This window comes from Delphinus delphis, chromosome 1 (genome assembly GCF_949987515.2).
Source record: "Delphinus delphis chromosome 1, mDelDel1.2, whole genome shotgun sequence".
NCBI lineage: Eukaryota > Metazoa > Chordata > Mammalia > Artiodactyla > Delphinidae > Delphinus > Delphinus delphis.
In genome coordinates, this window is record NC_082683.1 from 105,540,926 (window position 1) to 105,560,424 (window position 19,499).

Here is a 19,499-nt window from a genome sequence, read left to right on the forward strand (position 1 = left end):
TATGCCCTGTAGTGGGATTGCTGGGTCATATGGTAGTTCTATTTGTAGTTTTTTAAGGAACCTCCATACTGTTCTCCATAGTGGCTGTATCAATTTACATTCCCACCAGCAGAGCAAGAGGGTTCCCTTTTCTCCACACCCTCTCCAGCATTTATTGTTTGTAGATTTTCTGATGATGCCCATTCTAATGGGTATGAGGTGATACCTCATTGTACTTTTGATTTGCATTTCTCTAATGATTAGTGATGTTGAGCACCTTTTCATGGGCCTCTTGGCCATCTGTATGTCTTCTTTGAAGAAATGTCTATTTAGGTCTTCTGCCCATTTTTGGATTGGGTTGTTAGTTTTTTGATATTGAGCTGCATGAGCTGTGTATATATTTGGAGATTAATCCTTTGTCCACTGATTCGTTTGCAAATATTTTCTCCCATTCTGAGGGTTGTCTTTTTGTCTTGTTTATGGTTTCCTTTGCTGTGCAAAAGCTTTTAGGTTTCATTAGGTCCCATTTGTTGGTTTTGTTTTTATTTCCATTACTCTAGGAGGTGGGTCAAAAAAGATATTGCTGTGATGTATGTCAAAGAGTGTTCTTTCTATGTTTTCCTCTAAGAGTTTCATAGCGTCTGGTCTTACATTTAGGTCTTTAATCCATTTTGAGTTTATTTTTGTGTATGATGTTAGGGAGTGTTCCACTTTCCGCAGAGGATTCTGAGAGGGCAACTGGGCAGGAATGCAGGGAGGGATGAGTGGAGGTTTCCACCCCTTCTCTCTTCAATCATTGAACAAACATTTACTGAGAGCTCCTCCTCGTTAGATTCAATTGGCACCATGCTATGTGTTGTAGATACAGAGATGAATAAAACATTACCCCAGCTCTCCAGGAGCTCGTTCCGGAAAGCAAGTAAGTGCCAAACGGGATGAGGAGCGCTGTGACAGACACATGAATAAAGTCCACAGGGTTCGCAAGGGGTAGCAGCCATCACTGCCTGCGGGATGAGCTCAGACTGCCCTGACCCTGTGCTGGTTCTTTTCACAGCTGGTCAACCAGCCCCAGGCCCGTAACTCTGGACCTCAGTCAGAATTTAGCCTCCCAGGATCCACCAAGCACCTGCGCTCCCAGTTGGCACAGTGCAGACAACGCTATCAAGATCTCCAGGAGAAGCTGCTGATATCAGAAGCCACTGTCTTTGCCCAGGCCAACCAGCTGGAGAAATACAGAGTCATGTTTAGTAAGTCTTAAGTTCACGTCACCAAAGTGTCTGTCTTCTCCCTGAGAAGCCACATGCTTTGCAGACTTCACTTTTCTTCCCCAAATTTAATCCTGACCACAACCCTAGGATTGTGGAAGTGGATACTTCAATTTGCAGATGGCAGAGAAGAGTAAATGAATAAATCAAGTTTGCAGTGACAGTATAGGGAGGAAATGGACTAACACCTAGATTTGCTGATTTCTGGTACAGTCAACAAACTGCCTTACCTCTCTCAATGTATGCTAACTGCTTCTCTTCTGCTCCTCTTTGCACCACATCAGATTCTTAAAAAATATACCATCATTGTTGGTCTAGAATCAGCGCTTTCTAAGAGAACTTCTGCGGTGACAGAAATGTTCTATACCTATGTCATATGTGGTCATGGAGAACATGAAATGTAGCTAATTCAACTTGGGAATTTTAAGCTTAATTTTAATCAGTTTAACCTAAAATAGTCCCACGTGGCTAGTAGCTACCTTACGGAACAGTACAGATCTAGATGTCTTTGAAACTCTGAATTAGTTCAGCTCCGTTCAAACATTTACTGAGCCCCTGTGAACAAAGCATTTACTCGTTTCCCTGGGACTTCTAGAGATGACTTAAAAATGTCTGGTCCCAGAGAAGCCCCGTTATCTGTAGATGGGATCATCAATGGCAAACAGGCTCATCGTGGCAGAGAGAAGTCCTGCTGTCTGGAGCAGGTGGTCTCTTCTCCCACCTAAGTCCAAAGAAGCATCTATTCCACTGTGGACCTAACCTCCCTGCACCCTAAGGGCCAGGGTATGTGCCACTGAGGGTGAGGGTGTATGTGGGTAATTCAGATACACTGTAACACCCCCTGTCTCTTCCTAAGCAGGTGAATCCTTAGTGAAGCAGGACAGCAAGCAGGTGCAGGTGGACCTCCAGGACCTGGGCTATGAGACTTGTGGCCGAAGCGAGAATGAGGCTGAGCGGGAGGAGAGCACCAGTCCCGGTAAGAGCACAAGTATGGGGTTCACCTTCCCTCCCTAGAGGCAGCCTTCACATTTGGGTGCCGTTGGCAAGTCCCACATGCAACGAGGAGTAGGGATGAGGGGGCATGGTAGACTGAAGAGGACACAAGACCAGAGAGGGACAGGAAGTTTGGAGGAGAACTCTTGCCCAGAATGAGGCTGTGTGAGTTTGAATTTCTACAATTAGTTTTCAGCATACTGCTGTTAATTTAAAAAAATGTTCTATCCAACTGTTTATTATAGAAAAAATACTAAGGTCTATTTATTAATGAGAAGACCAGATGAGCTTTGGGGGAATAGGCAAACCATAAGTTTAAAAATATATATTCTTCTATTATAAAAGTACTGTGGGGCTTCCCTGGTGGCGCAGTGGTTGAGAGTCCGCCTGCCGATGCAGGGGACACGGGTTCGTGCCCCGGTCCGGGAAGATCCCACATGCCGCGGAGCAGCTGGGCCCGTGAGCCATGGCCGCTGAGCCTGCGCGTCCGGAGCCTGTGCTCCTCAACGGGAGAGGCCACAACAGTGAGAGGCCCGCGTACCGCAAAAAAAAAAAAAAAAAAAAGTACTGTGACTATAGGGACATCCACCAAATTGAAATCAAGGAGGAAAACACTTGAGTAAAATAGAAGGTGACCACACCTGACTTGCTGGGCTCTTGGGAGGGTAAGAAATACTGCATTTGAATGTTAGTACAGTGCCAGCGCTGAATAAAGTACTGCTTCAACTTTTGCTCTAGTAATTATTGTCCTCAAGACCTTGAAGGGAGTGGCCTCAGCAGCACGTCCAGCTTTACTCAGGAAGATGTCTTTGTCTTTTCTCAGAGTGTGAGGAGCATGACAGCCTCAGGGAAACTGTCCTAATGGAGGGGCTATGCTCTGAGCAGGGACATCTGAGCTCCACACTGGCCAGCCCCCCTGGAAAGAAGCCCTTGGAGAGCCAGCTAGGGAAGCAGGAAGAGTTCCAGGCATATGGAAAGTCAGAAGACATCTCTGTCCTATGTAAGGACATCAAAGATCTGAAGGCCCAGCTGCAGAACGCCAACAAGGTCATTCAAAACCTCAAGAGCCGGGTCCGGTCCCTCTCAGTTACAAGCGATTATTCATCTAGTCTGGAGAGACCCCAAAAGCTGAAAGCTGTTGGTACCCTCGAGGGATCTTCACCTCATAGTGTCACTGATGAGGACGAGGGGTGGCTGTCTGATGGCACTGGGGCTTTCTACCCCCCAGGGCTTCAGGCTAAAAAGGATCTGGAGAGTCTGATCCAGAGGGTGTCCCAGCTGGAAGCCCAGCTCCCAAAAACTGGAACAGAAGGGAAGCTGGCCGAGGAGCTGAGATCAGCCTCGTGGCCTGGGTAAGGAGGGTACTCTTTGGACCATTACTTGATTGATGATGTCTAAGTTTATGTTTGAAGGAGGGTAGCCCGGGCAGGTAGAAGAGAGAACCCATCAGGGCAATCAGAGGAGCACCTATTTAAACGGTAGCCCTAGGTCTGAAGAAAAGACACGTGACCCCTGCTGGGAGATACCAGGTCCCTGGGATTTCCTCCTTAGGAATGTATTCTTAAAGTGACAGGATATATGATATAAGTGGTAAGACTGGAGTCAGACTTCCTGGGTTCGAATCCTAGCTCTGGGACTTACAGGCTATGCAACCTACTCAGTCTTTCTGAGCCTATTTCTTTACCTATTAAATGAGGATAATAAGAAAACCTATCTCAAAGGGTGGTTATTAGGTTTAAATGAATTAATACAAGTGCTTATAATGATGCCTAGCATATATTAAAGCTCTCAACAGTATTTGCCATAATTATTATTGTTATTGATACTTTGTGGTTGAAAAACACCAGGGTAGATAGTCCTCTCAGTATCTGGGTCATCTATGCTGAGTAACAAACCACCCCAAAGCTCAGGGGATTGAAGCAATAATTTATGTGGATTGGCTGGGCTGAGCAGTGTAGCTCTCACTTGGGGTCTCTCATGCGGCTGCCATCAGATGGAGGTTGGGGCTGGAGTCACTGAAATGTCTGCCTGGACACAGCTTCTTCATTCATGTGTCTGGTGACGTGGTGCTCCTTGGCTTCTCTCTTTCTCCATGTGGCTCCTTGTCTTCCGGGGCCTCTCCTCCTGGCCTGGGCCTCTCATAGTACGGTGGTCTCAGGGTAGTTTCACTTCAGCATGGCAGCTGGCTTCCAAGTGGAAGTTGCCAGGCCAGTTAAGAGCGACTCCTGGACTTGGTGCAGTGTTACCTCCACTATGTTACCTTGGTCCTGGTGGTCACAGAACCCACCCAGAGTTAAGGAGGTGGAGAATAACTTCTGCCCAATGATGAAAGAGGGGCACAGCCACATTATAGAGGAGCACATGGAACGGGAGCTTGAGTAATGGCCAACTTTGCAAAATACAGTCTGCCATGATAGAGATGGTCTTTGAAGTAGAAGACATGAAAGGACCTATCTGGATTTTTAGTATTTATTGAGCATCTACCCAATAACTACATTTAGTATTTATTGAGTATCAACTGTAAGTCTACACTATATTGGTGCTGTAAGGGATGTAAACTATGGCACTGTATTTACCCCCACAGAACTTATTTTTCATTTTTGGACACATGACTAACACGTATAAAACAGTGGAAGAATGGTGGCATACCATGTTGTTTGATGCAAGTTTGTCAGAACAGAATTTACTCTTAAATACATCCTTTGGTTTTTGTGCCAGAATTCAGCTTAAACGGAGGAACTCTTAGAGATGTTCTCACAGAAATGACTACAGAAGCCCCCATAACTTAATTTTCACTCTTTTCCATTCCTACCCTTTCCTCTTCTTTCCTACATTAGGAAATATGATTCCCTGATTCAGGACCAGGCCCGAGAGCTATCCTACCTACGCCAGAAAATACGAGAAGGGAGAGGTATCTGTTATCTTCTCACCCAGCATGCGAAAGATACAGTAAAGTCTTTCGAGGACCTCCTAAGGAGCAATGACATTGACTACTACTTGGGGCAGAGCTTCCGGGAGCAACTCGCTCAGGGAAGCCAGCTGACAGAGAGGCTCACCAGCAAACTCAGCACCAGTAAGTTGGCCACAGGGCTTTTGGACACTCTCAGTCCCTCCCAGAGCCCAGCCCCAGGTGACCGCCACCCTCCACCACAGCCTTTTAACCCAGGTTCTGCTTCATTTAACCCAGGGGTCATTACAGAATCAGGACTGGCCAGTGGGAAGCACCGAGGAGGAACCACAGGGTCAGAGAGGCCATGATTACAGCATCATTTATGGAATGTGACCTTTAGCGAAGGAGGCTGAGTCCATCTAGTGCTAAGGGGGAGAAAGGGAGAAGAGATCAGAGGACTTCACTGTAGTTAAAGGAGCCCTGAACCGAGACTTGCAATACGCAAGCTCTAGCCTGGATGCTGCCACTAAGTTTCTTTGGGCAAATGACTTAACCTTTTGGTATCTCTGTTTCTTCATCTATTGCCTGGTATTGCACATGAATGTAATTCAAATACAGATGAAGCACTATGCCCTTTTGAACATGGTTTGGGCACTGAATGTCATAGTACAAGGGCTAGGAATATTGGTAATTATTGAAGCCCTTGACTTAGAATTTCCTGAGAGCACCCGAGGGAGAACAGCAGGATCAGTCTTGGGGGCCAACCATCCCACATCCTAGCGGCAGGTGCAGAGGTGGGACAGGGCTGTTTATCATCTCCTCAAAGCAAGAGTAGGTTCTACTTGAAAGCTGTGATGGGTCACAGAGCTGGTCCGTCTGGGAGTCAGTCTGTGGCAGGCTTGGAGGCTGGAATGTTCCAGAGGGAAGTTAGCCAAGTGCCTTTTAAACTTTGTTTGTGTTGATTTAGGGTAGAGGAAGTCATGATGGTGATTACCAGGTCAGGGAAGGTCTGCCTGGTGAGCTCAGGAGAACCTGCAGGTCTGTTCTCTAAAGATACAATCTGAGATCTCCCAGAGCAATTCTCCCACATATCCTGGACATACATAGAGTAGTCACTATTCTGGACCCAAATCGGCTCCTGCATTTATAATGTGTGAAGTGAGACCTGTTTAATTTCTTACTGTTTCTTTCTGAATTTGGTTTGCAGAGGATCATAAAAGTGAGAAAGATCAAGCTGGACTTGAGCCGCTGGCCCTGAGGTAATTCAAATAGGATCTGGTAAAGGAATCAGGAACAAGGCCTAAGGGGTCAAGGGTGGCTGCAGTTTCACAAATCAGGGGGAAAAAAAGGAAAACGCTGATTGTAATGAATTCATTTATTCATGGAACACATTACTGTTCTTTTTAGCCTTACTCTCTTTTGATATAGTTCTATTGATTTCTGTTTGTATAGTTATTCAAATTAGTAACCTAGATTTATTATTATATTATTAGCTAAGTAACCTAGAGTCAGTCTGACTTAAAAGTAAACTAACCAGGTTTTAAGGGTCCTTGGCACCCCAAGGATCTCCTCTGCTTCCCCACTGTGTGTTTAAAGACCAAGGTGTGCTTTTTGCCAAGTTGGCTTACCCCAAGTTGAGTTGGCAGCGAGTTTAATGGCCACACAATTTCCTTGGGAAAAAAAGAATTGTATTACAGTTCCTAATTTTAAAAAAAAGTGCTTGACGTTGCAGATCCCGGGAGGCTACAGCATCTTAGGAGCCAGTTTTCACTGAGTCACTGAATGTTATCTCATTACGTGCAATAAAATACAGGCTCAGAGTCCTTTGTAGTCACTAGTTCACGCCCTTTGTGTCGTGAGTGTGCTTTAGACCACTCAGTGCTTCTCAAAATATCTGCAGTGAAGGACAAAGTATTTTTTTTGTTTGTTTTCCTTTCTAATCCATCACAGACACACACATTGTCTCTGTCTCAGTCAACCAGATGATTCTACTTATCATACTCCTAGATGTTGTGGGAATGACACACTGCTATGTTTCTCAAGGCTTACCTTGCATTTCTGTACTCACTGGAGACTGGGAACCAACAGTTCTCGGACTCCAGCTGTACTGGGGACCATACGTTAAGCAGCAGTGCCTTGGAGCACTAGCTGAGCCTCTGCTAGTCCTCAGTGTGTTGTGTGGCCAGTGCACTGGGTAGCTCTTGCTCTCCTTCCCTCTGCACCTGACCTACTTTCCACTCCTAATCAGAGATGGGTGATTTCGTTTACCCTTTGCAGGAATGGTCCCCTTGACTTATGTGGCTTTTCCCATGTGCCCTAGTCAGGACTAGCTAGTCCAGTGACTTTGGGTTCAGCTGTTGTCCTCCTTCGCCCCACTAGGCTCAGCAGGGAGCTGCAGGAGAAGGAGAAAGTGATTGAAGTCCTGCAGGCCACGTTGGACGCGCGGTCCCTAACGCCCTCCAGCAGCCGTGCCTTGTCTGACTCCCACCGGTCTCCCAGCAGCTCTTCCTTCTCATCTGATGAGCCGGAAGCCTGCTCTGACATGGACATAGCCAGCGAGTACACACACTATGAAGAGAAGAAGGCTTCACCCGGTCACTCAGGTAGCCTCCACTTTCTGAGTGGAACCACCTCTATCTAGGCTGAGAGGAGACCTCCACATCCAGGCCTTATAGAGGCACCTTGGTGTGTATCAGGCCGAACCGTGCCAAGCACAGGCCCCAGTGGGTCAGGATCTTTGCTATGCTCCTGACTCTGCAAGTTACCCCTGTCGCTGGGTCTCCACCAGCATACAGATACTGCTGTTGGAAACGGCGAACGACAGTGGGGAGGGTGAGGTTACGGAGACTTCTCTTCCCCACTGCCTCATGAGCATACCATCTGTCTGACTGACCTCCTTTTTTAAGACGGGATATCTTATCCCTCCAGCTAGCTGCAGTTCCTGAACCCCGGAGTTTCCGTGGGTGTCCACAGATGCTGCTGGACTTGCCTGGTATTTTTGGAGGTGCCATTTTCATGGTTTCAGGCTCTGAGCCCCACTCTCACCTCTAAGGTGGCTTTCCTCACTGAAGGAGCTGTCTGCCAGTAAGGAATGAACACCGCTCCCAGCGCTTGTGCTTGACGCTCTCCCTGAAAACCAGGCTCTGCCCTGGTTAAATATAAGGCCAGATTCCAGTTCTTTGTAGAACATCAAACATGTTCTTTCATTCATGGGTTTTGTAGATTCCATCCATCATTCGAGTCTTTCTGCTGTACTGTCTTCTAAACCATCAGCAACCAGTGCATCTCAGGGGGTTAAGGCCGAACCCAGCAGCAGCCCCAGCAGCTTGCCAGCTCCCCAGAATCCCCCCAAGGAGGCCAGCCCGGCCCATCCAGGTATGCAACAGCCAGTGGGGCAGGGTCTTCATCTCCTCTTCCTCAGCTGCCTGTTTGACTTTTCTTCAGGGACAAGAAAAGCATCATTAGGAGCTTATATATCAATACATCAAATCCTAGACAAAATCAAGAGACCATCCAGATTAGCGAATAGTGTCTGACTCCTCTTTGTTTTAAATATTTTAGAAAAGTAAATAATACACAATAGACTTTGATCTACATATCAATTTTGACCAATAGTTGGCTAATCATTCTAGAAGAAGCATCTTCATTTCTTTCTCTCATTTCACCCTGAGGATCAGAGGCAAAATGCTTCTCCTAGGATTACTGCAGCCAAAGAACAAAGGGAAATTTACATCCGCTGCTCCCTTATATGTGTTCCCCATTTTATCCGCAGAGGAGCCTCTACAGTAGGCAGGGCAGCTTACTTCATAGCTAAGGATGCTTCAGTATCCTTAGACAAGATTCTGTTCATATTACATTATCGTTCATGGGTTTCTGAATGGGTTGGTAGTCCTTGATGTGTATAGGGTGTGTATCTTGGACCAGTAGTTGTACATTTCATTTACCTGCCTCAGCTTAGTTACCAGGGGGTGCATTGTTCCATCACAGCTCCACACCGGCAATGACAGAGAAAGGGCAAACCTTGTTCTCACCTCCTACCACCCAACAAGATGGGCTGGTTGGCCGCCTTCAGTGCGGTTGTGGTGAGGTCGGACTCGTGTAGAGGTGCCCCCAGAAGAACAGCACTTTCCTTCTGCCGCCCTTGTCTCTCTTGAGGACAAGTCAACCAACATCTTAAGAAAAATAATGTGTTCAACTCTTTCTGAGCCTGGGCTCAAAGTTTCTGGGCCAGAGTGGGCAGCAGCTAAACCAGGAAATCATGGGGAAAAGCTATTCACCTAAGCACTGTAGACATCTGTGTAAATGCTTTGGGATCAGAAAGAGCAGAAGGTCAGGGGTTTTAAAATCAGAATGCCTCCCTGAAGGAGGCCTGGTCTGTGTCACTTGGTAATTCAGGGGTCTTTGCTGTACTGCTCTGATACTATGTCAGTATCCTGGGGTAAGGGATGTTTTTCAGAATGTGATCATTGTCTTTCATGTGAGACATTCTCCACAGGTCTGTCTTGGTTTCTCCTCCCTCTGTGGGCCATCTGCCCAATAACTCTTTTTAGGAAGAGGAGACAGATTCAAACATGAGAACTTCCCAGGGTTCCTAAAGACCTGTCTATAGATGGACTGCCTAATGATGACCTGTGAAGATTTTTTTAGAAAGAAATTTCTAAGCCCTACTGCCAGAGTTTATGATTCAGTAGATTGCAGTAAGGATGAAAGAACCCGTATATTTTAAGAATCTTTCTTAAATTATTTGAATGTCCAGAAAGATTTGCAAGCCATTGTGTGTAGGTCAGTATGCCAAGGCTTTTATTTTTCCTTTGGTGAATGAACACATTGATTTGGGATTCTGAAGTTTGTTTCCATCAGTGTTGAATTACATGCATTAGTCATGCAAACTTCCCCACTATCCTAGTCTACTTCTGCCCTCCTCAGGATGAGTCCTGTTGCTTTCAGAAGAGGACTTCTAGGTGTAGGGAGAGTCTTGTCACAAGGGCCAGGACTAGCACATGCTGGTAGCAGCACCGCAGGGGCTCTTGAGAGCATCCAGGCACAGCCATCCTCACCTATCCGTGTCCAGATGGCTATGATGGGGCTTTCATGGCTGCCTGGGTTATGGTAGTGCCACCTTGCCTTTTGTAGCCAATTGTTTTCAAGATGAGCATAGAATGTGTATGCAAGATACATGTACAGGATACATCCCTGGCAGGGAAGGAGCAGGAGGGGGTCAGCTAGGCCAGCATCCTGGGTAACAGTGCTTCCCCTTGGCCATCTCAGTCATCACCACATTGAATGATAGACACTCCCCAAGGAGATGTTTGGTCAGGGAATAGTTTCACCTTCTCAATCTTTCACCCATTCTTTTCTCTGACTTTCTCTCTAATGGTTTATCTCCTTTCTCCCTAACTTTCTATTTCTAGGCCTTCATTTTCAATCCATACCCACGCTGGTTAGCCTTCCCCAGGCACCACTACCCTCAGCTCCACCCAGCTTCCTGCCTTTCAGCTCTGCTGGCCCTCCCCTCCTTGGCTGCTGTGAGACACCCATGGTCTCCTTGGTTGAGGCTCAGCAGGAGCTGCAGATGCTGCAGAAGCAGTTGGGAGAAAGTGAGCACTTCCTGCTGCATTTGTGTTCTTGCGAATGATGGACCCACACTGTGTTTCTCTGCATGGCTTTGGCTGGATAGCAGAGTTTTAAAAAATAACATAGGGGTACACGTTATCAGTGGACAATTGAGGGAGGGCTGTGCTTGCTGCTTTGGGAACTATATTTACTGTTATCTTTCTCATGTGTGTGCCTCATCAGTTAACAGGTATATATGTTCATCAGGCCCTAGACCTGGTGCTCTCCCACTGCTGACAGTGTGGGGTACCTTCCGCCAAGCGTATTGAAGCCCTGACACATTGGCAACATGTTCACTGGCAGGACATGGGAGAGAGGTTTTTTGCCTGCCAACGCAGGATGAAGTGGCCAGAAAAAGATGGCCACCTTCAATGGGATCATTTCCACGGCAATTATACCCTCCTCTGTGAAATGTTTTTAGTCAAGTTCAAATTCTGACATCATCAGGTTCGGGGCTAAAAGGATGGTGGAGGAGGGATTAAGAAGGGGTGCCAGGGCTTCCCTGGTGGTGCGGTGGTTGAGAGTCCGCCTGCCGATGCAGGGGACACGGGTTCGTGCCCCGGTCCGGGAGGATCCCACATGCCGCGGAGCGGCTGGGCCCGTGAGCCATGGCCGCTGAGCCTGCGCGTCCGGAGCCTGTGCTCCGCAACGGGAGAGGCCACAACAGTGAGAGGCCCGCGTACCGTAAAAAAAACAAAAAAACAAAAAAAAGAAGGGGTGCCAAACCTCTCTTCCCCTTACACGAGGTTAATTTCTGTTTCTGCACAGGCGACACAAGGACAGCTAGAAACAGAAGCACAGGCTGTGATGTCTGATTGTGAATTCTGTCAACTCCCAGATATAATTGATGTTATGTAGTCACAGAATTCATAGAATATGTGGTCATCTTTTAGAGAAAGGTTTGATGTAAATATGGGCTGGATGCCACATCATAAAACATTCTGTTTTATTTTAAGCTATAAGCTATCACTTATAGCTTAAAATAAGAAAAGAACCTCACGTGATGAATTTGCTCTCTAGTAGTGCTTAAAAAAACTAGAAAGCAATTTGAAATTACCTTAAAACCACACTCTGTGCCTATAAAGAAGAGCTTGGATGAGGCAGAAATTAAGGGTAGGGTCACTGTACAAAGGGTGTCCAACGACCTAAGACCACAGCTAGGAATCTGCCTATCTGAAGCCCCAAAGGTCATTCGGATTGGCTTATTTATCAGCTCTGAAAATGGATACACTGTCTACTCTGACCTCAGTTTGACTTCCAGAACAAGCTAGACTGAGTCTGTTTTTAGAAGAGTTTGTACATCTTCCTTTCTGCAGGAAGTGAAGTCTTAGAGGCTACCTTCTTATCAGCATCACACAGGTACAGCAGCCTAGGTTTGCCTACCAACGTGAACATGGTTTTACCCTGTTTCCTGCCAGAGCAGTAACTAAAACTCAGGGAAGTGAGGTTACTTGTTCAAGATCACTAGTAACTGGGAGAAATGGGCTTAAATTCAGATCCTCTGCTCCCAGTTCCATATTTCCATTATACCTTCTCTACCTAGAATGGTTTTGTTACAATCCTGCTCAGAGCACAGAGCTGAGCTCGGCTGAACGACTCTGGAGGCCCCTTGCAACAATCTGTTCTCTCTTTATAGATGAGGGGAAGGTGCTGTTCTCTCTGATCTAGAACTTGCTACTATAGCACACCTGGAAGCAACAACTGATGGATAACAAATTTGTTCCATGCCGAAAGGCAAAGCTGTTCTCTAGATTACCTTTCTTTTCCTTGACACCTTTTCCTTCATCTTTCCACACTGTCCATTTGTCTTTGCCCAAAGGGAAAGGTGGAGGAAGGAGAGCACTGTGCATGAAAGGGTCTGTGATGTGGGTTGAATTGGAGTCATATCCAGTCTGTGCCACTGGCCAGAGTTTGCGTGGTCCCAGCCTTGGTGAGGAAGGCTGTAGCCCTTTCTTTCGCCTTGTCAAGCACAGTCCTCACCAGCTCTCCTCCTTTGCTTTGAAACAAGCTTCCAAGTGGACAGTGGTGCATGGCGGCTTCTCAGGCCACTGTGGGGCTAAAATTTCCTTGTGCAAGAGTCTGTCTGGCGTCTTTGCATGGTTTAGGGCATGTGCTCTGTATCGTGTGACCGGAAAGACTGGAACATGAGAATACTGATCACTGTTACCGATAGACTTGGCACCTCCTATGACCTTGGTGAGATAGTAAGCTGACTGTCGACAATCACTGATTTCCCCCTCTGCCTGTGTGGGGCTGGGGTTGAAGGAGGTGTGAGAGAGGCAGGAAGTCACATTCTTTAAAATACTGACTACAGGGCTTCCCTGGTGGCGCAGTGGTTGAGAGTCCGCCTGCCAATGCAGGGGACGTGGGTTCGTGCCCCAGTCTGGGAAGATCCCACATCCCACATGCCGTGGAGCAGCTGGGCCCGTGAGCCATGGCCGCTGAGCCTGCGCGTCCGGAGCCTGTGCTCCGCAACGGGAGGGTCCACAACAGTGAGAGGCCCGCGTACCTCAAAAAAAAAAAAAAAATTACTGACTATAGTTTAGATACTTACGTGTTTCATCTCCCTCTTTAACTTCCTGTGATCCTAATGAATATCTAGTATTTTTCAAATTGGGGAAGGGGAGACCCATGACAATACTTCTCAAACTTTCCTGCCTCCTAGAATCAGCTGGGATGATTTTAAAACATCCAGTGCCCAAGCTGCACTGCATACCAATTAAGGTAAAACCTCTGGGGGTCCAGGCACCAGTACATGCTTCTACATTGTCTCAGATGATTCCAGTATGTGGCCAAATTTGAGAAACAGTTATAAATGAGGATCAAAGTTGGCAACTGCCAATTGCATTAATCCCTCAAAGGGGGCTGGCTTGGTTGGAGGGAACCATGACCTCACTCCTCACTCCTATTTCTTAGGTGGAGCTACCTGTTTACTCTGCTGCCCATATTGATAATCCCTGGAAGAAAGTAGTCTTCTGAATGTGAATATCCTAAACTATGGCCCTGTTCACCTCTTTCCCTCTCTCCACCAAGTTGGGCTTCTTTTTACACAGAAGCAGAGATAATGGGAAGGCCCATGATTTCATAGGCTCTATGAAAGCACCAGCCTATGAAATGAAAGGTCCTCCCTCCCCCATGGAAGAGTGTTCATGACTCTTTAGACATGAGTGATGACATATTTCAGTTCCTGGAACCATGTTGGGTAAGAATGAAATCACCTCTTGCCTTACCTAGAACCTCCCCCAGCCTCAGCAAAGAAGTTCCTCACTCTGGAGTAACTGGGGCCACCATGTCTAGCTGGATTTATACCCCCTTCCTCTTCTGACAACCCCAAAAGCTGGCAGGTTAGCTTCTGGGTACAGCAAGTACTCATAGGGACACAAATGTTCCCGTTCACAGGTGTGCTCAGTGCTACGGCCCATCACACTCTTAACCTCTGATTTTCCCAGTGAGTTCTACTTCTGGAACTTCCCTGGATTCTGTCATGAGGAATTATCACAGGAGCCAGGATTAGGGCCACTGGACTTCCCTTTTGTGTACACTAGTAACTTTCTGATACGTTATTCATCCCCTACCTCTTGGTGTCTCATGCTAGCAAATACAAGGGGTGAAAAGTTATAGCCTCTAGGATGGGAATCCTCATCTAATTGGAATTTCCCAGCAGACTGGGACCTCTGATAGCCCACGTGTCCCCTTTAGTGTCTGTTCTTAGCAATCACATGCTTCCTTGCCGATCCTTCTGTTCTGATACTGGTTCTCATGCATGTTTCATTCTGCCCAGGTGTCAGCAATGTTCATCCTGCTTCCCCAGCCACATTGCCAACCAACCATTTAGAAGCCAGCTCTTCCCACTACCTCAACCCTGCCCAGCCCCTCTCTCCTCTGAGGGGCACCATAGAACTGGGCAGAATCCTCGAGCCTGGGTACTTGGGCAGCAGAGGCCAGTGGGACATGATGAGGCCTCAGAAAGGAAGCTTATCTGGGGAACCATCTTCAGGCTCCTCCATGTACCAGCTTAACTCCAAACCCACAGGTAAAGCACAAAGCCGAGCAGGTCAATTATTTTTCTAAACCGTGTGAAACCCCTTACACTTACCAGTTACCATGGTAACTGTACATGTACAATTACAACTCCCTTACACGAACCCCTGCATGGGAGGAGGCCCATGGGGCTTGGTTAGCACCAGCTGTCCTGTGTTTGAAGCCAATTTACTCTTTAAACAAAGTCACCTGAGCTCCTGGATGCCCGTGAGAGAGACCGGTGATGTTTAGGGATCTTGCTGAGAGGCCACTGGCCAAACCCCACACCCCCCATGTGGGCCCCACTAGTGACCAGGATTCTCCACCTCCCACCTCCTCCTGTCCTGCTGGGTGACTGCAGGGACTGACCTGCTAGAGGAGCACCTTGGTGAAATCCGGAACCTGCGCCAGCGCCTGGAGGAGTCCATCTGCATTAACGACCGCCTGCGGGAGCAGCTGGAACACAGGCTCAGCTCCACTGCCCGCGGAAGCGGTAGGAGAGGCCCAGGCCTTCCTGTTTCTGGTTGTAATTAGGGAGCTGCTGGAGGTCAACCCCTAGGCAGAGCTTCGCAGATTTCAAAGCACTGAGGTCTGCTTTTCTGTATTTGCTCCTTACATCAGCAAGGCAGGGGGCAAGTACTATGCTCCCGTTGCAGCTGTATCTGAGCGCAGAGAGTAACTTTCCTCGCGGCAGATCTAACCAGGTCTGGTCCCCAGAATCCTCTGACTTCTCTTCCATCCGAATCTGCTCATATCTGCCTGCTGACTTCTGTGTCCTGGTCCTGTGATTGGCAAGTGGTAGAGCCAGGTCTGCAGGGCCTCCTCCAGCCGCTTACCGAGGTGGCCTTCCTCCCCACTCCCCCACCCCCAGGCTGCTGACACTTGGAAGCCGTCCCTTCCACATGCCCTTGTCCTGCCCACAGCTCAGCAGCAGCTATTTAGGGGAAAGGGCCTCCTGAACAGCTACAGCCAGGGCACGTGGTAATGCACGCACAGAACCCACTCAGAGGAGCCACAGGAAAGCCAGGCATTCAGCCCATCAGGCTTTAGGCCCGGGATGTGAGTTCTCTGGGTTTTTTGCTGGGTTGGGATAGTATCTTTGGAGATACAGAATGAGCAACACAGAGAGCGTCTATTACCCAAATGTGTAACTTGCCTGCTTGCACTTCCTGGGACAGGACCCACCTCTAACTTCTACAGTCCGGGCCTGGAGTCCACACCTCAGCTCTGCAATGAGAACAGAGTCCTTAGGGAAGAAAACCAGAGGCTTCAGGCTCAGCTCAGTCATGCTTCCAGAGGTGAGTGGTCAAGAACCGCAAACTGTGGTTACTCCCTTTCCTCCCTGCCCGTACCAGTCACCAACTGGAGAAGCAAAGAGACGAGGTGGAGAGAACAGAGCTACCCAGACCTACCAACCCCAAACTCCCATAGCTATTCTCAGTCTAGAAAGGGCTAGTTCCTGACAGTTCCCAACCACGGGCCCTTAGACTCCTAGGCTCCAAGGACAAGGCACTCTAGGAAATCCACCACCTCTGTGCAACCCTCATGCAGATATTCAGTCATTAGCTCTCAAACTGCATACCTCAGTGCCTGTTCTACCTGCCCACAGTTCACAGCTAGTTTGGACCCAGGACAGGGAGCAACATGAGGCCGATACACTCTCTCAGGTTTCTCCAGATGTGGCAGCTCTGTGTATCCCTCCCATGCTGATCTGCTATCCCCGTATCTCCTCACCACCTCCTACTCATACACTCAGGGCTCCTCTTTGGTCACCAGTCCTCATGACTCTGTGTCTGAAGATGCTAGCAAAATGCCCTCCAGAGCTTTCCCAACACTATTCAGTGGGCATCCACGTGTGGGCATCATTTCCTGTGCGGCCTGGTGGGGCAGCTGACCTTAGTGTTAATTGACTAAATGGAATCAATATACTTTCAATTACAAATTATTTTTATTTACAAGTATTTATTGAATAGCCATAACAGACAGAGAATAGTGGCTAAGAGGATTAAGCCCAGAAGGAAAGAATGCTTGTGGGAAAGGAAAAAGACATCAAGAGAGATTTCTAACTTAGCCTCCTCAGAGCAAGAAGATGTGAGAGGAGTGATCTCTGCTTGGGAAGATAACAAAAATTATAAGATAAGGGAGAAGGCAGAACTACTAAACTTTCATTGCATGCCTGGAAAGAGCAGAACAGACCTCACAGGTGAGAAGATAGTAAGATTTAAAAGAGCTCAGTCTGCCAGGCCCAGGTGATTCTGCCCCAGACGACTGACAGCACCGGAGCCTTATTCTCAGAGTCCCTGTCAATAGTCTTTGAGAAACCATGAAGATCAGAGAGATGCTGCAAGACCAGGAAAGGACAGATAGCTCTATTTGCAATATGATGAAAACAATATATACTAAAAACTGTAGACAAGAAATTTTGATGTGGATCCTTGGCAAAATTCAAGAATGGATTACTGCACAGAAGGTATGTGAGGACTTAGAAAACAGTGAGCGTCAGGAAGCAGAGTGTTTTCTCTAAAAGCAAGGTGGGACGTATTAAATCAGGATCAAAGGGCATTGCCGAGAAGGAGGTTCCCATCCCTCTGAGTGTGTGGATATGATAGCATACCCTCACTTTGTCTCTCCTGGCAGCATAAGTTGGCCCTCCTTTTGCTTTAGTTCTGTTTGTCAGGATGGATGTGCTTGGGCTTATCTTGCTGCTGACCTTTGGCCCTACAATACATGTACTCCTGTGTTCTGCCCACCAGAGCACTCCCAGGAAACAGAATGCCTGAGGGAGGCTCTGCTGACCTCTCGATCCCGACTTCAAGAGCTGGAAATGGAGAGGGAGCACCAAAAGGTGGAACGGCAGCAGCTTCTGGAAGACTTGAAGGAGAAGCAGCAGGAGATCTTGCATTTCGAGGAGGAACGACTATCTCTCCAGGAGAAAGACTCCAGGTTAGAGGGAGCCCACTGATAAGGAAGGTGGCCCATTTTCAGATTTAGCAAAAGGGATATTGGCAAGACGGTTAATGGTCTTGCCATTGAGGTTTTTGGAAACCTCACTATCCCCTCCGCTATACCGGATTTATGGGTAACTTTGAACAGAAGGAAGGACTTCTCTGGGAATGTCTTTTTCACTCCAGAGTTGAAAGAGTAAAACCCTGTTATGGAAGGCTTCAGCATATCAGATTCTGGAGAAAGTACATTCTCGTGCTTCCAGTTAGTTTTAAGATATTAGTCCCACCATAACCTAGGAAGCTTCTACACCAGCCATGATGCTGGTCCCCAGCGTAAACCCTGTAACTGCTTGACAACATGAAAAGAGCAATGTGGGGCGGTAAGAATACCAGGTAGTGTGTCCTAGGTATGGTAGCTAATGGCATGACTCCAAGCACAGTTACTTTACCTTCCAAGCCTCTGTTGCCACATCTGTAAAATAAAAGCGATGGTCTTCATGACCCCTGAGTTGACATCTAGGGCTAGAATTCTATGATGCAGAAGTTGGCTCACAGCCTCTTGCCCTGGTGGGGCCTCACCAGCTCAGCAGACCCTTGCTTCTCCCCTGACAGGCTGCAGCATAAGCTGGCCCTCTTGCAGCATCAGTGTGAGGAGAAACAGCAGCTTTTCCAGTCCCTCCAGTCAGAGCTACAGATCTACGAGGGACTTTATGGCAATTCCAAGAAGGGGCTGAAAGGTATGTTTTCCCTTCTTCCCCACCCTATGAGCTTCTTGCTCTTGCTAAGAGTCCTGGTGAAGTCTCTACCTTGGGAGTTGTGGAGATCTTGGAAACCTATCTTGCTCTGTCTCAGAAAAAAAACCTCAGTCATTGAGGATCCCAATAAGAAGAGAGGGGAGCTCTCACACACAAAGCCCAGAGGTTGGTGACATGAACAAGATCCAGCCTCGACATCCTTAAAAATAGGCCACAAGAGTCAAACTATACCCACCTGCATGGTCTGAGACAAGTTAATCAAAGTCCAGATTATACAGTAATTCAAAAAAAATTACACAGAACTGTCCTGGTGATATCATCATTTGAAAACGTCTTGAATGTTGTGAATTCTGACCACCCATGCAGCCAATGTTGCAGAAAACCTGCTCTTACCCCAGTGAGAAAATGAAAAGTTTTTTTAAAGAAATTTTTATTCTGGAATTTTTGTCAGAAAAATAATTTGCAGATATATTCTCCAAGTCTTTTTAATGTCATTGAAAGACAAAACTTTTAAATTTTGTTGAAGGTCAATTAATCAAATTTTTTGTTTTATTATTTATGCTTTTCTTTATGTCCTAGCTAAGAAATCTTTGTCTATCTCAAGATCATAAAGATTTCCTTGTATTTTTCTTCTTGCAGTTTTATAGCTTTTGCTCTTATGTTTAGGACTGCATTTCACTTTGAGTTAATTTTGTATGCGAAGTGAGAAAAAGGTTAAAGTTTTTCCAGCACCATCTGTTACAAAGACTGCCATTTCCCATTGAATTACCTTGGCAGCTTTGTTGACAGTCAAGTGACCATAACTTCTGTTAATAATATTTTGTAATTTTTAGTATATTCATCTTTCATATTTTGACTTATACATAAATATTTCTCATGTGTGTGGGATAACATTTTTATTTCAATTGCCAAATAATTGGGTTTTTTGCTAAGATATAGAAACACAATTGACTTTTCATCACCATGACTATCTTCTAATTGCTTGGCAATCTATTGAAAAACAATTGCCAAGGCAAAAAAAAAAAAATCACTTCTCAAT

At 46.8% G+C, this 19,499-nt stretch overlaps 1 protein-coding gene across 28 annotated transcripts in view; it reads left to right on the forward strand.

The window, feature by feature from the left end:
• The window catches only part of PDE4DIP (phosphodiesterase 4D interacting protein), a 224,796-nt gene that overhangs the window by 181,150 nt on the left and 24,147 nt on the right, over positions 1-19,499 (forward strand). For 12 of the 28 annotated variants that reach the window (XM_060028218.1, XM_060028168.1, XM_060028183.1 and 9 more), the window contains 13 exons: positions 1,034-1,226; positions 2,101-2,220; positions 3,061-3,589; positions 5,075-5,310; positions 6,335-6,386; positions 7,507-7,730; positions 8,350-8,502; positions 10,539-10,724; positions 14,522-14,773; positions 15,122-15,253; positions 15,939-16,058; positions 17,514-17,703; positions 18,318-18,442. In XM_060028218.1, the coding sequence (XP_059884201.1) occupies positions 1,034-1,226; positions 2,101-2,220; positions 3,061-3,589; positions 5,075-5,310; positions 6,335-6,386; positions 7,507-7,730; positions 8,350-8,502; positions 10,539-10,724; positions 14,522-14,773; positions 15,122-15,253; positions 15,939-16,058; positions 17,514-17,703; positions 18,318-18,442 (2,512 nt within the window). The remainder of the gene's footprint in view (positions 1-1,033; positions 1,227-2,100; positions 2,221-3,060; positions 3,590-5,074; positions 5,311-6,334; positions 6,387-7,506; positions 7,731-8,349; positions 8,503-10,538; positions 10,725-14,521; positions 14,774-15,121; positions 15,254-15,938; positions 16,059-17,513; positions 17,704-18,317; positions 18,443-19,499) is intronic. The other 16 variants (XM_060028087.1, XM_060028176.1, XM_060028060.1 and 13 more) reach the window with 8 other exon arrangements.